At 38.7% G+C, this 15,460-nt stretch overlaps 2 protein-coding genes across 2 annotated transcripts in view; both read left to right on the top strand.

Moving 5' to 3' along the window:
• Positions 1 to 257: 257 nt before the first annotated feature.
• On the top strand, positions 258 to 2,622 carry Srp68 (signal recognition particle 68). The gene is made up of 3 exons (XM_073984220.1): positions 258 to 498; positions 665 to 1,014; positions 1,078 to 2,622. The coding sequence occupies exons 1-3, from the start codon at positions 399 to 401 to the stop codon at positions 2,431 to 2,433; spliced, it is 1,806 nt and encodes a 601-aa protein (XP_073840321.1). The 5' UTR covers positions 258 to 398; the 3' UTR covers positions 2,434 to 2,622.
• A 513-nt stretch (positions 2,623 to 3,135) lies between these two features.
• Positions 3,136 to 15,460, top strand: part of LOC141402606 (uncharacterized) — a 34,351-nt gene continuing 22,026 nt past the window's right edge. Inside the window, exon 1 of the mRNA XM_073984241.1 lies at positions 3,136 to 3,155. The gene's annotated coding sequence lies outside the window, so the exon portion shown is untranslated. The remainder of the gene's footprint in view (positions 3,156 to 15,460) is intronic.

The following is a 15,460-nucleotide window of genomic DNA, read 5'->3' as shown; positions in this document are numbered from 1 at the left end:
AAATAACCATATGATTGGGTAAGTAAGAGATAGCATGTCATCACTTTAAAGACAAACACAAGCGATAAAAAGAGGCAACAAGAGAATATTCGGCGAAAATTTTGACAGTTTACATTACAAAAAAAGTTGCTTTGTTGTAGCAATTCGCCGATGCATCTACCTTCCTAATTTTATCATGTCAAAAACGCAAAACTTGCCTGTTTGACGTAGGCGTCCAGACAACTGCAAATTACAAATCATTGAATTCGATGGTATGTATATGGCGGCCACTTAATTAATAATTTGACATGACTTGTCGGCTTATATATCCCTACTAAATTGGTGACGTTTTGACAGCTCGCGAATGGCATTTATATCAATTGGATTTGGACGTTCATAATATTCCATCACGAAAAACAATGGTCGAGGAAAAAAATCCTGAAAATGTTGAGAAAGTGGAGGAGGAGCAGACTGCGGCCCCTCCACCACCTGAACCAACTAAAGTCTTCACCGTAGAAAGTAATACTTTATAGAAAAAAAAGCAATGTGTCTAAACAGAGCACAGGGCAGGGCACATCTAGTTGCATATAACCTTAAATCATTGGCTTTCACTTTTATTTTCATTTGTATTTGGATGCCTGCAGCAAGGAGTTGTATTAAACAAGATTGGTTCGTTTCTTTTCAGTTCTGCATATGATCAAGGAAGCCCAGCAGCAACATGGTCTCCGACACGGCGATTACCAACGTTACCGTGGCTATTGCACCAGACGCATTCGTCGTTTGCGGAAGGCCTTAAAGTTTCCCCAGGGCGACAAGAGGCATTTTAAGCGCCGTGATGTTACTTTGACTCAGCTGACTGGGAAGCGTGCCGATGAACGTTTTATCCATATTCCATTAATTAGCGCAGAACGCGCGTGGGCATATGCCATGCAGTTGAAGCAGGAATCGAATACGGAACCACGTAAACGTTTCCATTTGATTAGCAAATTGAGAAAGGCTTGTGTGTATGCTCTCCAACTGCAAGAATTATGCAATGTAAGTAGGGCTTAGTTGGCAATGTTGCAGTGGTAAAAAATATGTATTTTTTATGTATTTTAGTCAGAAGCATTTGATGCACGTACCAAACTGGAATGTGAGGCCTACGTAGCCTGGATGCATGGTAGTCTACATTTCGAATTGCAACTGTGGAAAACCGCCGGAGAACACTTAAAACGTGCGCAGGTGGTTTATGAAAACTTAGCCAAGGCTTTACCCGAAGACGAGCAAGAACTGTACAGGGCCAAGGTTAACGAATTTACTCCTAACCTACGTTACTGTGCTTACAACATCAGTGGAGGTCGTGCTGCTGGTGCTAACATGGATGATCTATTGGAGTTCAGAGCTCAAGGCTTACTTGAGAATCTAGACGATTTGGTGAATAAAACTAAAACTGAGAGTAGTGAAGGTTTGCAGACCATTGAGTGGCGGGGAAGGAAGGTTACTGTCCGTCCTGAAAAGGTCAGATTGTTCCTTCTTAGCGCTCAGGAGTTAGATAAGGGCCTTGAAAAGGCTTCGAAAATTGATTCTAAGATAGAGTTGATCGAACGTACACTAATGGACTGCAAGGATGCTATACAGGCAGTTAAGGAAGAAATAAAACAGGATCCCAAATTGCGTTCGTTGACAACAGGTCAAACAGTTTCTGGCATTCAATATCTGCTGGCCTATCTTTCGTATATTCGCCACAGTCGCACTTTGCAGCGAAATCTTTGTTTGGTCGAGCAAGCTAAAGCGAACTTTGACGATCCTAATCAGAAGTCACAAATTGGAGGTGGTGACGGCAAGCGCGTGCGGCCACAGGATTTGACCCGTCTGTATGAAATTATTCTTCAAAACGTTACAGAAATGCAACAAATTTCCGGTATGGAAGAAGATCAGAACTATCAGTCGGAAGTGGAAAATCTTGCTCTAACCTTTAAGGCTTTCCGTTGTTATTACATTGCGCTCACTCTGGTCGATATGAAAAAATGGAAAGAAGCCGTAGCACTATATGAGCGCTCATCAAAATACGCTGGCGAAGCTCTAAGAACAACAACAAACGATACATTCAATTTGAGCGATGAGCTAAGGAAACTCATATCTACTATCGATAGCTGCAAGTTTTCCGCACATGCGTACAGTGTTCTCGAAGATGACAACACAGACCCGATATTCACTTCAAAATCCCAGAAGTCTTCGAAGCCCTTATTCGAACGTCTTTCTCAATACAAAGAAGATCAATCGCTGCACACAAAGAATCCCAACGTTTTCAAGATGGTTCCCGAAATGGAAGCCATACCCTGCAAGCCACTATTTTTCGATTTAGCATTGAATTATGTTGAGTTCCCATCTTTGGAAGATAAACTCCAATCACCCGGAAAGAAGGGCATATCTGGCTTTGTTAAAGGCTTTTTAGGATGGGGAGGCAACAAGTAATTGTTTTTCGTGTTTTCTTATCTATCTATGTACGTCTACTACAATAATATTCCATAAAGTCGCATAAAGTTGCGATGTTAAATAACAAGTAGCCACTACAAAATGTGGTCGATTTTTTGGTATTGATATAAATTTTGTTATTGTATTTTTTATTGGAATAATAAATATCAGTTCAGTAATTTTCTTAAATCTGTGATTTATGTATTTGCACCCGCATATGCCAGGTTTTGCTGTTGCCATGAAAGCAACATTTTGTCATTTCCACAATTTTACACATGGTAGTCGGAGGATCTTTCTGCTACCGAAGAGAAGTATGCGGTATGTAGAGCTACTCTACTCAGCAGAAACGTGTAGCGCAGGAGTTAGAATGAAGATCGAAAATTCTACCAAAGAGTCATAAACCAAACTAACGGCATTGGTACAACAACATTCTCCTTTAAAAATGAGCAAGATAATCTGGTATCATATAGCGTAAATCGGTTATGGAAAGAGCATTTTTCCAAACAGTTAGTATGCGTAGTATCTTGTTAGGCCTATATAATGGGTCGATTCCGTATTGCGACGCGAGTCGTGTCGCGTTGCCAGTTGCAATTTTTCCATTACGTATGGCAAAAATCGCCAGACGACGTCAAATTTTGTCGCCATAAAGTTAATTTTCCGGCGACAACAAATTAGCTGTCGCCGTGCATTTTTACAAATGAATAAAAACGAAAAATTGATACGTAAGTAACATTTTCATTAATTTTAAGTGAATTTATTTAATACTAGCGGACCCGGCGAACTTCGTCTCGCTATTAAGGAATAAAATTTGATACAAAAACTCAATTTTCGATTTTTCCAATTTTCCGTCTTTTCCAGAGAGATTTTCCAAAATTTTCTTCCGTAAAGACCTTCTCCTCGAAAATACGAATAACTGACAAAAAATTTTACAGAAATCGGCCTAGCCGTTCTCATTTTATGAATTACTATACATTTTTTACACCATTTTTATATATATAGATTATATACGTTTTTTGGTGTTTCAGTACTTATATTGGTAAAAATTACTACAAAAAAACAATTTGGAATGCTGCTTGGAAGCCCAACCATACGTAGCTCGTGGAGTCAGACTTTTTGGCGAAACTAAAGCCACTTTTGATGATGTGTGGAAGGATGTTGCGGATCAATTAAATAGTTGTGTGCGTACACCAGATGAATGGCACAGAGTATGAGCTCATTTTAAATCCAAACTAAAGAAAAAAAATGTCTCAAAATAGAAGAACATTACAGCTACAGGAAGTGGACCATAACAAGAAATATCTCCTAACTATCCAAATTTTACACAGTTTTTCCTCTATTAAAACTAGAACTTCATTTAATACCTATGACAATGTGGGCTGATCCATTCCGAGGTTAAAGTCATTGCCATGGGATTTTCCAAAGCTTCCTTCTGCAAAAAATCTTAAAGCAGCACACACTTTAAGGAGTGGCTATATGTCTGTTGATCTGTAGGTTTTTTAAAGTCATTTTTAATAGCCTTTAAACTTAAAAAAATAATAATTATTTTGATGAATGTTGTAAACCAAACATACGCACAATACTGATGGCAATTCTAAAGGATTCGATTTATCTCTTAAGTGTCGCCTGATAGATGCTACGTTAACTTTATTTTCTTCACTATCATCAAAAGATAGTTCCACTGAGCTTATCATTTTAGAAAACTATAACTTTTGTGTAGAACTTGCTCTGATATTTTTTCAGATTTATTTAAATCAAAACAAAAAACGCTCCGCTACATCACCTATAACTTTTTATCGACGATTACGTAGTACGCTTTACGTAGTACAATTTTTAAATTTTGTCGCAGATTGACTACGCGACATGACTCGCGTCGCAATACGGAATCGACCCATTAGAATATGGGTCGGTAATATGTGATCCTCAATATGCAATTTATGCCGATAAAATAGAATCGGTTTAGAAACAGTTTCTACTCTTTGCCTTGAGAAGTTTTCATTGGAATAGTGCCTTTGTACTTCCTTCATATACCATCACGCTAAATTAATTCGATTACCCACATTAAAAAGCAGACGCATAATAATGAGCACTACTTTTGTATTGAAAATTTTAAATGGGATTATACCTTCAGACTTCCTTATTTTTTAGTAGAAACTTTTGCTCTGTTCCAGAACCTGCAAGAAGCTACTATTTTTTACTACGATAAAATTTTTTCCTTTATGTTATCGAAAAATCTATACTTATAAAAGAGTTCAGTAATGATGACTCACTGATTCACTGACTGATTCATATTCAACGCCCAGACTAAACGGCTAAAGCTAGAATCTTGAAATTTTGGGTGAGGGTCACTCTTGACCCGAAGGTGTCAGATAAGGCTGGATTTTTGGAAATTCGAACTAGAACGGTACGAAAAGTACTAAAAGGTACTAAATTATTGGCAGCACTTGTCATGAGCAGCTGATTGTTTTGTAAGCTCCGCGGAAAAAATAATTTTTATTAAAGAAATGTTGTAGTATCCCGCCTCTAAATATATTTATTTTGGAGATTGCAATACTGAATCATTGTGGAGTTGTTCAGTTGGTGAATTTTTTGTCGCCTGTTGATTTTTTGCCGGAATCTTGTTGCTGTTGCTGACTTGTGTTGAAGGCCGCGAATTGTTGTTGTTTTGTTGCCATTTAAAGTGTATCTACAAATATGGCTCCTGCTAAGATGTTTACATGCCCAATATGCAATAAAATTTTAAGCAAAGGTGTTTATAGAGTAGGATGCACTGGATGTCCCAATTTTTTCCACCTAAAGTGCCTCAATATTGATGTTGCTAAAGTCAGGTCTGACAGAAATTTTAAGTACACTTGCAGCAAGTGCCGCAAAGCTCCCGTCCGGCCAGCAGTTGCCTCGTCTACTGATGCAGATTATAAAAATAATGTGCCTAGGCAAAGTGTTGGTGCTTCAAGTATTGTGACCCAGATTGGTGACAGGGTCTCGAGTCGTAATTCCATTACTCCTGGTGTATGCGACATGCAGCAAATACTTGACAGGCTAGCAGTATCCATGAAGGAATCTATTGATGAGAAGATGAAGCAGTGTATGGATGATCTTGCGTCGATGGTGACAGAACAACTTAATGAAAAGATGAGTCAGTGTTTGCGTGATTATGAAGCTATGATCGATCGTGTTATTGGGAGCATTCGATTAGAGTTTTCTGAATTCACTTCCAAGCTCAGTGCTGAAATTCTGGCCAGCCAAAAAAGTGTAGCTCAGCTTAATAGTGATGTGAGTGACCTAAAAAGGCAAATTTTAGACATTCAGCAAGAAAATCTTATTCGTCAGAGGCGTCAGAATAGAGCGGACATTATTATTAATGGGTTACCAAGGTCTATTCGTAATCTTCGTGAGCCTGTTTCAAAGATTGCAAGGTTGTGTAATATTGAGCTGAGTGCAGATGAGATACAACATTGTTGTTATGTGTTTGGTGGCAAGGCTGTGCTGGTGAAGTTCACCACTGTACATTTGAGAGACGCTATTATGGCAAACTACCATCGGCTTAATAGCATAACGTTAAACAATGTACTCAATACACATGTTGCTTCGCGGGTTTATCTGAATGACCATCTTACTCCTCCTGCTGCCAAGCTGGTGTTTAAATGTCGTAAGCTTCGAGAGAAGAAGAAGATTCTTAAATATGTTCTTGTAAATGGTGACACGCCTAAGGTGAAGGTTGAGTTACTGAATGGATTGATTAAAACATTTGATATGTCCCAGTGTGAACATTTCTTTGGTCCTGAAGCATGTGATAACACTATAAACGGGGAAGCTCCTACGGTCTCAGACTGTATTGTCTCTAACTCTTAACAAATAACATTTTGTATTTTTTCTGCTGGTTGTCTTTTTGCTGATGATGCAATGTTTGGGATAGTGAATATTTCAATTGCATTTCATGTGTTGGCAAAACAGATAATCAATTGTTATACACTTTCATTATTTGTATGCATACATGTTACATTTCTTTTTATTTTAATTATTTTTTTTCCAATGGCGCAAAATTTTGAAATGATTAATAGCAATTTGGGAAACATTGCCTGCGATAATACGTTCTTGCGTACAAGCTTAAGTGCCCATAGTGATAATTTGAATGTCGGGCATTTTAACTGCCGTAGTTTTAATCTTACCCGTAACTCGTCTAAGCTTTCAGAGATACGAAATGTGGTTGAGGATAGTTGTTTGCATGTAGTTGGGGTGACGGAAACATGGCTCAAACCTTCAGTTCCATCTAGAAGGGTATCAATTTCAGGATATACATGTTGCCGCAATGATCGACCTGAACAGAGAGGAGGCGGAGTGGCGTTTTATATTTCCAGATCAATAAAATATAAAACTGTTTTTAAAAGTAGTCAGTATGGAAATGCAGAGAGTCTGTTCGTGGAGTTGTTGCTAGGCAGTCGTAAAGTTCTTGTGGGTGTCGTTTATCTTCCGAATGGAAATTTCGAGGCTTTTGAGCAGGATGTTGGTGATTTGCTAGTGAGGTATAATGAAGTTTTGTTAATGGGTGATTTTAACAATGACCTTTTTTCTTTGGAGTCATCAGTCAAAGTAAGAGACTCTTGCAGAAGACTATGTATATCAGTTAGGCATAATATGCTTCCCACCCACTTCAGTGTTGCGCACGATTCTACGTCCTTGTTGGACTTTTTTGCACTTAGCAATGAAGACTCTGTGGTGTTTTCTGGTCAATTTTTTTGTCCGGGCATTTCTGATCATGCATTTATCTTTTTGTCTCTGAGCATTTCTGTTTCATTGGCTGATCAGTATTTTGAATATATTGACTATGATGCAGTGAGTCAAGAGACATTATTTGAGGCTGTATCCTCCTTCGATTTTTCAGCTATGTACTCCTCGAACAGTGTTGATGTTCAGTGGGAATGCCTTGATGGATGTCTCAATCGAGTTCTTCACTTGTTTCCAGTTAGGAAGAGGAGATTGTTTTTGAACACGCGGAATGCTTGGTATTCGTCTCCTGAGATTTCGTACCACAATTCTATAAGGGATTTAGCTTTCAAACAATATCTTAGAACTAAAAGTAGAATTGATTGGAGGAGTTTTTGTAAAGCTAGAAATAAGGCTAAATCCGTTGTACGAAAAGCTAAGATAAATGCCCATTCGTCACTGTTTGAAGGTCGACGCAGTAACAAGGAATTGTGGAGTTTGCTTAAATCCAATGGATTTTCCACTGATAAATCCTACACGTATAGTGGAAGCGTGGATGAGTTGAATGCAAGGTTTGCGAGTAATCAACTTGATTCATATTTTTCTTTCGATAATTTTCAGGAAGTTGGTGAAGATGGTTTTTCTTTTCATTGTGTGGATGTTTCGGATCTAGAGAGGGCATTCTCTTCTATAAAGTCAAATGCAGCTGGGTTGGATGGTTATACTCTTAAGTATTTAAAAATTGTTATTCCTTTGGTTTCTCGTCATTTTCTTACCTTGGTTAATACTATTTTAACAACGTCGGTATTTCCGGTTGCCTGGAAGTTGGCTAAAATTGTTCCTGTGAAAAAGAAAAATGTTATTGGTTCTGTTCAAGAGTTTCGTCCAATTTCTATCTTGCCCATTTGCTCCAAGATTGTGGAACATGTCTTGAAATTTCAAATTACAACTTATTTAGAGAGAAATAGTATGCTTGATGATGCCCAGTGTGGATTCAGGAAGAACAGAAGCACTGCCACGCTTTTGTTAGGTCTGACGGAGTCGGTGAGAGTCGGTTTTGGCAATACAAAACTTAGTGTCTTGGTGTCCCTTGACTTGGAGAAGGCATTTGACAGGGTGCATCATGCGAAGTTGATACATAAATTACATTCATTGTATGGATTCTCCCGAAGTGCATGCTGCTTAATGTCTTCTTATCTTGCTGAGAGAAAGCAGCTTGTATGTGTTGGGGGTGCATTGAGCTCTATTCTTCCTGTTAGAAGTGGTGTGCCCCAAGGTTCAGTTTTAGGGCCACTTCTCTTTATTATTTTCCTTAATGATCTTTTCCCTGAATTAAGTTTTTGGTGTCAACCTTTCGCCTTTGCAGATGACGTACAGTTACTTTTCAAAGGTGATTGTCGTTTCATATCTGTTCTTCAGTCCAAGATTGATAATGCAATGGAGGCATTGCGGGGGTGGATGATAAATAGTTCTCTAACTGTGAATCCATCGAAGACAAAAGCTATATTCTTTGCTTCTTTCACGAACAGTGGAGTATCGGTTAGATACAATAATACGAACATTGACTTTGTTTCCGAGTTGTTGTGCCTGGGAGTGTTGTTTGATGACAAACTTAATTTTTGTTGTCATATAAATATGGTTGTGTCCCAACTTAATTCCTCTCTTCGAAGTCTCTATGCAACTGATTTAGCTTTGCCGCTTTTCATTAGGAAACGCTTGGCTCATGCCTTGGTTTTACCTATTTTTCTTTACTGCCTTGAAGTTTATTCTGGGTCAACTTTGTGTAATTTTGACTTGATTCAGTTGGCCGTAAACAAAATTATTCGTTTTGTATATAAATTGAATCGTCGTGTTCATATCACACCTTACGTGGTGGACTTCTTTGGTTGTTCCTTCCATGCATTTGTGAACACTCGTCTTATGCTTAGTTTTTTTAAAACCATTAAGCATCAGTGCCCTCTATTTCTGGTAAATGATTTCGTTTTTTGCTCTTCATCCCGCCGCCTTCAACTTGAGATTCCCACAGTTCACCATCTCATGGATCTTTCGTTTATGGTACGTGTTGCTCGGCTGTACAATTCCTTGCCGAATGAATTGAAAGACTTTAGCATTACCCCGACTTCGTTCTCAAAACGTCTTGTTAGACACTTTGTGAGACAACCTATGTTAGTCTAAGTAGAGTACAATACATTCTGTGCGCTTTTGCCTTGTGGCAGGAACGTAATTTTCTTTGTATAGTAAATATATATAAAAATGAATTTACGTGATTTTATATAATTAATTAGTTGCTAGTGATCTCAATTTTACTTTCTATATTTAATATTAATAAGGCATGTTTTAATGCCATGTTTTGGAGTAGTGACATATCTGCGCTTTGCATAATGTATTCCATTTATTGTTTACATGTAAGGATTCAATTTAAATAACTAAATAGGATTATTTCATATGCACACTGAGTAGTGATGACATACAAATATGTAATATAATGTAATTCATGTTAATTGGCCTGATGGCTTAGAATTATTGTAAAGTTGATTAATAAAATAAATAAAATAAAAATAAAAATAAATAAAATATGGTACCCTTTGTATTAGGCAAACGCGAAGAGCTAGAATTCTGAAATTTGGAATGAGGTTCACTGATGGAGAGTTAGAAAGGTGTATCAAAGGGTTTTTTGAAATTCGAACTATAAGTGTACGAAAAGTACTAAAAGTTACTAAATTTAGTACCATTTGGTATTACGTGAACTTACTTACTTAGTTGGCCCATTACAGAACATTTGTTCCATAGACCGAACTAAGAAAAGATCTCCATTCCTCTCTGTTTTTCGCTTGACTTTTTGGAATACCGCGCCTTTCCATTTCTTCATCCACTTGTTTGCTCCATCGAAGCTTAGGCCTGCCGATTCTGCGTGCACCGCCATGTGGCATGTATTCATACGCCTTTTTAGCGGGTTCATCATCGCTCATTCTCATGATATGGCCTAGCCAACGCAATCGTTGCATCTCGATACGTTTAACTATATTCATGTCTTTGTATAGCTTATATAGCTCGTGGTTCATACGACGTCGATATTCACCGTCAACGCAAATCGGCCCGTAGATCTTTCGAAGAATTTTCCTCTTAAACAGACCAAGCACTGCCTTATCTGCTTGCGCAAGTACCCATGCTTCGGAGCCATACATTAGCACTGGTAGTATCAGCGTTTTGTATAGTGTTATTTTTGTTTGACGAGATGTGGCTTTGTTTTTAAATTGCTTACTTAGACCATAGTAGCATCTGTTGGCCAATACAATTCTTCTTCTTATTTCACAACTGATGTTGTTTGTTGTGTTTATAGCAGTGCCGAGGTAGACGAAGTCTTTAACTACCTCAAAATTGTAGGTACCAACTTCTACAGTTGGTCCGAGCTCTATGGACGCTTTACGCGTCGACACCATCAATTTGGTCTTTTCGCCGTTTACCGCCAGACCCACTTTCGCAGATTCTGCTTCGACCTTCCTAAATGTATCAGTTACTTCCTTTACTGATCGTCCCATGATGTCTATGTCATCAGCATAGGCAAGTAACATGTGGCTATTGGTGTAAATTGTGCCATTTCTTTTGACATTTGCATCTCGTATTACCTTTTCCAGCAGAATGTTGAATAGGTCACACGAAAGGCTGTCTCCTTGTCTGAAACCTCTTTTGGTACAAAATTCTTCGGAGAGGTTCTTTCCAATTTTAACTGAGGACCTAGTATCAGTTAAAGTCATCTTACAAAGCCGGATGAGCTTTGCGGGGATACCAAATTCAGACATTGCGTGGAATACCTTTGATCGGAGGGGACTGTCGAATGCTGCTTTATAATCGACAAAAGGGTGAAATATGTCGATCTGCATCTCTTGGGTCTTCTCTAGGATTTGCCGCAGGGTAAATATCTGGTCAATGGTGGACTTGCCAGGTCTAAAGCCACATTGGTATGGTCCAATTATTTCGTTGACCATTGGCTTTAGTCGTTCGCACAATATCCCTGACACTATCTTATAGGCAATAGGGAGAAGACTTATGCCCCTATAGTTTGAGCATACAGTCTTATCTCCTTTCTTGTGGACGGGACATAGGTTAGGTTAGGTTAAAGGACGCGCAGCTGTCGTGTTGGACAGCCACTCCACTCGGAGACCTTATGTCCATTGTGTTCATCCTATAGTAAGGGTAGGAGAAAAGAAAAGAAATAATAGCATATCGAGTTTAGAAGTAGGAAAAGGGAATAATTAAGTAAGTTAGAGGATAGTTGAGAATGATTAAGTAAGTGCTACGGATTGAGAGATTATTTGTAAAGAGAGAGAGAGAGCGAGTAAGGAGGTTTGCCGTATTAAGATGCTGTAGTTTGTTCGTGTTGAAGCCACTTCAGACCCTTGGCGAGAAGAAGCAGTGTTGTCGGCTCGGCTTGGCAGAATGTTGTCAGAGATGATAACGTATGTTCACCCATTGTTTGAATTCTCCTGGTCCTGAGCATTGGACAACGGCATAATAAGTGCTCAATCGTCTCTGTTTCTTCTTCGTCTTCGCATAATCTGCAGTAGTCCGTGGGGTCATCTCTATCCCATTTGCAGGTCATTGATCTTATCCTGCAGTGTCCCGTGATAACTCCAATCATTAGTTTTAGGTCGGGTTTTCTCATAGAGAGTAGGGAAGTGGTCTTCCGTTTGGAGAGGTTGGGCCAGATTGCCTTTGATACCTTGCAGCCAGGTTCGTTATTCCAAATCTGACCAGCCTTCTCCCTGTATGTTTGTTCTAGGAGCCGCATGAAGTGACACAGGGGTGGCCTGATTGAGTTATCGATTTCGATGTCGTTTGACTCAGATCCGCGACGTGCGAGATCATCCGCCTTTTCATTTCCCTCGATGTCGCAATGCCCCGGGACCCAGCACAAGGTAACGATTGATCGTAGGGCCTCCAAAGCTTTCCTGCAGTGCAAGACCGCAGCAGATTTGATTGAATGGGATCTAAGTGATTTTAGGGCCGCTTGGCTATCCACATAGATAGTCACCGGTCCGGCTATATCCCCTTCCATGTTTTTAATCAATTCTGCTGCTTTCGTGACCGCAAAGATTTCGGCTTGGAAGACGCTACAATTTTCGCTTAGCTTGTACGAGATCCGTAAGTTGAGGGTATCGCTGTAGACGCCCGCTCCTGTTCCCTTTTCCATCTTGGATCCGTCGGTATAAATCTCTATACCGGGTAGAGGTAGGGAGTTGTGGGTCCAGGCTTCTCTGTCAGGTATCCGAACTTCAATGTCGTCGAAGTGTAATTGTGGTGATATATAGTCACTGATTACCTCCAAACCCACTGATAGTCCAGATTGTCGTAAGATAGCCGCATGGCCGTAGTCGGGACATAGGATGCTCAGGTTTCAATCGTCGGGTATGCGTTCTTCCTGCCAGATGGTGCTAACTAGCTGATGCATACACCTTATCAGCGCGTCGCCTCCGGTTTTAAACAGCTCGGCTGGTAAGCCATCGGCTCCTGCTGCTTTATTATTCTTCAGCCGGTTGATTGCTGTTTTTACCTCATCTTGGCCGGGCGGTATACATTCTATACCATCTTCTGGGATTGGATCTGTGGTATCATCGTCTTCGCTACTATTGGATACCAGCAGATTGGAGAAATGTTCCTTCCATATCCTGAGCACGCTATCTGTATCTGTTACCAGATTACCTTGCTGGTCTCTACAGGAGGATGTGCCTGTACCAAAGCCACCTGTTTGATGTTTCACTCTTTGGTAAAATTTTCGGACTTCATTCTGTCTCCTGTACATCTCGATTTTTTCACACTCCCGCTTTTCCATTTCTCTCTTTTTCTTTCTCTTTTCGGAAAAGCCGTTTCTCTTCTCTCCTTTTCTCCCGATATCTCTCTCGCGAGCTACTGATTGTAAAGTAGCTCTATATGCCGCATTTTTCTCTTCGGTAGCAGCACGACACTCCTGGTCATACCATAAATTCCTTTGTAGAGGTCTCTGGAATCCAAGTATGGATTTTGCGGCTGTTTGCATGGAGTGGGCAATATGTTGCCATTGTGTTGTTATGTTATCGGGACAAGGAGTGCTCGCGTTAAGCAATTGGGCTAGTTGAGTGGAAATATGCTGTGGCTATCTGTTGTGTGTGCAGCCTATCGATGTCCAACTTCCGCGTTGAGTCTGTTCGTGCTTTATTTGCAACGTTTAGACGGATACGTACCTTTGCTGCAACAAGGTAGTGGTCCGAATCAATGTTTGTGCCTCGGAACGATCGTACATCCAACACGCTGGATGAATGTCTTCCATCTATTACAACATGATCAATTTGATTACTTGTTCTTTGATCTGGAGACAGCCAGGTGCCCTTATGAATATCGAGATGATTAAATCTGGTACTGCTAACTACCATGTTTTTTGCAGCTGCAAAGTCTATCAGCCTCATACCATTGTCAGATGTTTCACTGTGGAGACTGAATTTCCCGACTGTTGGGCCAAAGATATTCTCCTTTCCAATTTTGGCAACGATAAAATAATTCTTTATTTGCTCATTAGTTAGCATTAGTAGCATAATGTGCTAACATTTTCAATATTAAACAATAAATTTCTAATTTTCCGTATGCTTTTTGAGACGAATTCAATTTACAACATTTTCTTTTAAGTTTTCAAATTCGATCAGAGGGGCTAATGCATCTACCTTGGTAATTGTGCTATGAACACAAATCAGCTGACTGCCATTTAAATCCTCCAAGGGTATATCTAAATGCAATGAAATTTGTACAGAATTTATTAAATCCAGTTGAGGATTTACGGCTAGTCTAAATGAGCTATAAGACTAGACAAAATGCATGCAACAAAAAAATGTTTATAAAACAATGTATATAAACATTACCCTTAACAGAAACAATGCAGGTTGCTGGTAACATAAAATCGCAATCAAGAATGAATATTTCTAGTTATAGTATCAAAAACGAAATTTATGAATTCAAGGATCTATCCACAGTCTATACAGTCGGACACTCAGCCCAAACTAGTAAGCCTGACTATTTAGTTTGCTGTCAAATACATTATTGTGACATAAAATACAAAGGAAATCAAATCACAATAATCAAAGACATAAAATACAACTAATATCCATTATCAGGTTTTATTTGATAAATCCATCCAAAATCTACCAGATTTCCCATACAAAAATAAATCCTCGTATTGAGTGGATTTGTTTTAAATCTGGCATAAATCCTCGTATAAAACTCTGTTTTTTGCAACATGTTGCTAGAAAATACAAAAAGTTGCAAGATGGCACAAGAAACAAGGTAGATGCATCGGTGAATTGCTACACTAAAAATAATAATTTAAAATGTAAAAATTTGTAAACAAGGCGGAAAAATTAAATTTTGTTTTGATGTACAAAGTTGATTTTAATCAACCAAGACTACTATTTATGATGTCTAAACGGTAAAATAATTCCTTTATTTATTTTAGATCGGCAAACTGCAATAAAATAATTCTTTATTTGCTCTTTAGGAGGGTTGGCGTTAGCATTAGTTAGCATTAGTAGCATAATGTGCTAACATTTTCAGTATTAAACAACCCAGCAAAAAGTTTGCATCCGCGGATGCAGTTGAATCACTACAAGTGTACGGTACATTTGCCGTTGGAGTACATCTTTTCCTATTTCTTGGAGTTTTTGTTTGGCTTTCAGGTCAGAAATTAAAAAACAGTAGATTTTTGTTTTTTATTTTATTTATTTTCCAATATTTCGATCATCGTCGATGATCATCATCAGGGATTTTCTTTAAATTTTAAAAAGAAAAACAAATAACATTTTGTTATATAAAAGTATAAACAAAAACATGTTTTTAATAATTACATTTTATATTTTTCTATTTGCAACTTGCCACTACACGTTCTCACTAGATCGCAACTGATTTCCAACTAACGAAAGTTTTTGTGTTTTTCAATAATGTTCCTGTATATCTGGGCACAGTGTTCTGTGTCCATTTTGTAATTCATTCGGTTTTCCACTGGTACATTTATTATGTGGAGCATTTCGAGCATGTATCTCCGCTTGCTATTCATTTCTTGGGTTAATACCTCGACATCCTTGAAATTCGGTGTATGTCCAGTTTCTGCACAATGTGCTGCAAGGGCTGTTTTTTGTTCCAACGTCTTATTTTTAGTCTTTTGGTCCGATTTATGGCCACTTAATCTCGTTTTTAATTTATTTTTCGTTGTGCCAACATATACTTTTTGGCATGCGCTCGACGAGTCACCATTGCATTTTACTCTGTACACAACATTAGCTTTTTCTTCAACAGGCGTTTTAGTCTT

This window comes from Musca autumnalis, unplaced genomic scaffold (assembly GCF_047663935.1).
Source record: "Musca autumnalis isolate F117 unplaced genomic scaffold, ASM4766393v1 scaffold_4, whole genome shotgun sequence".
NCBI lineage: Eukaryota > Metazoa > Arthropoda > Insecta > Diptera > Muscidae > Musca > Musca autumnalis.
Note: the sequence above shows the minus strand (reverse complement) of the source record. Positions and strands in the feature narration are given on the sequence as shown.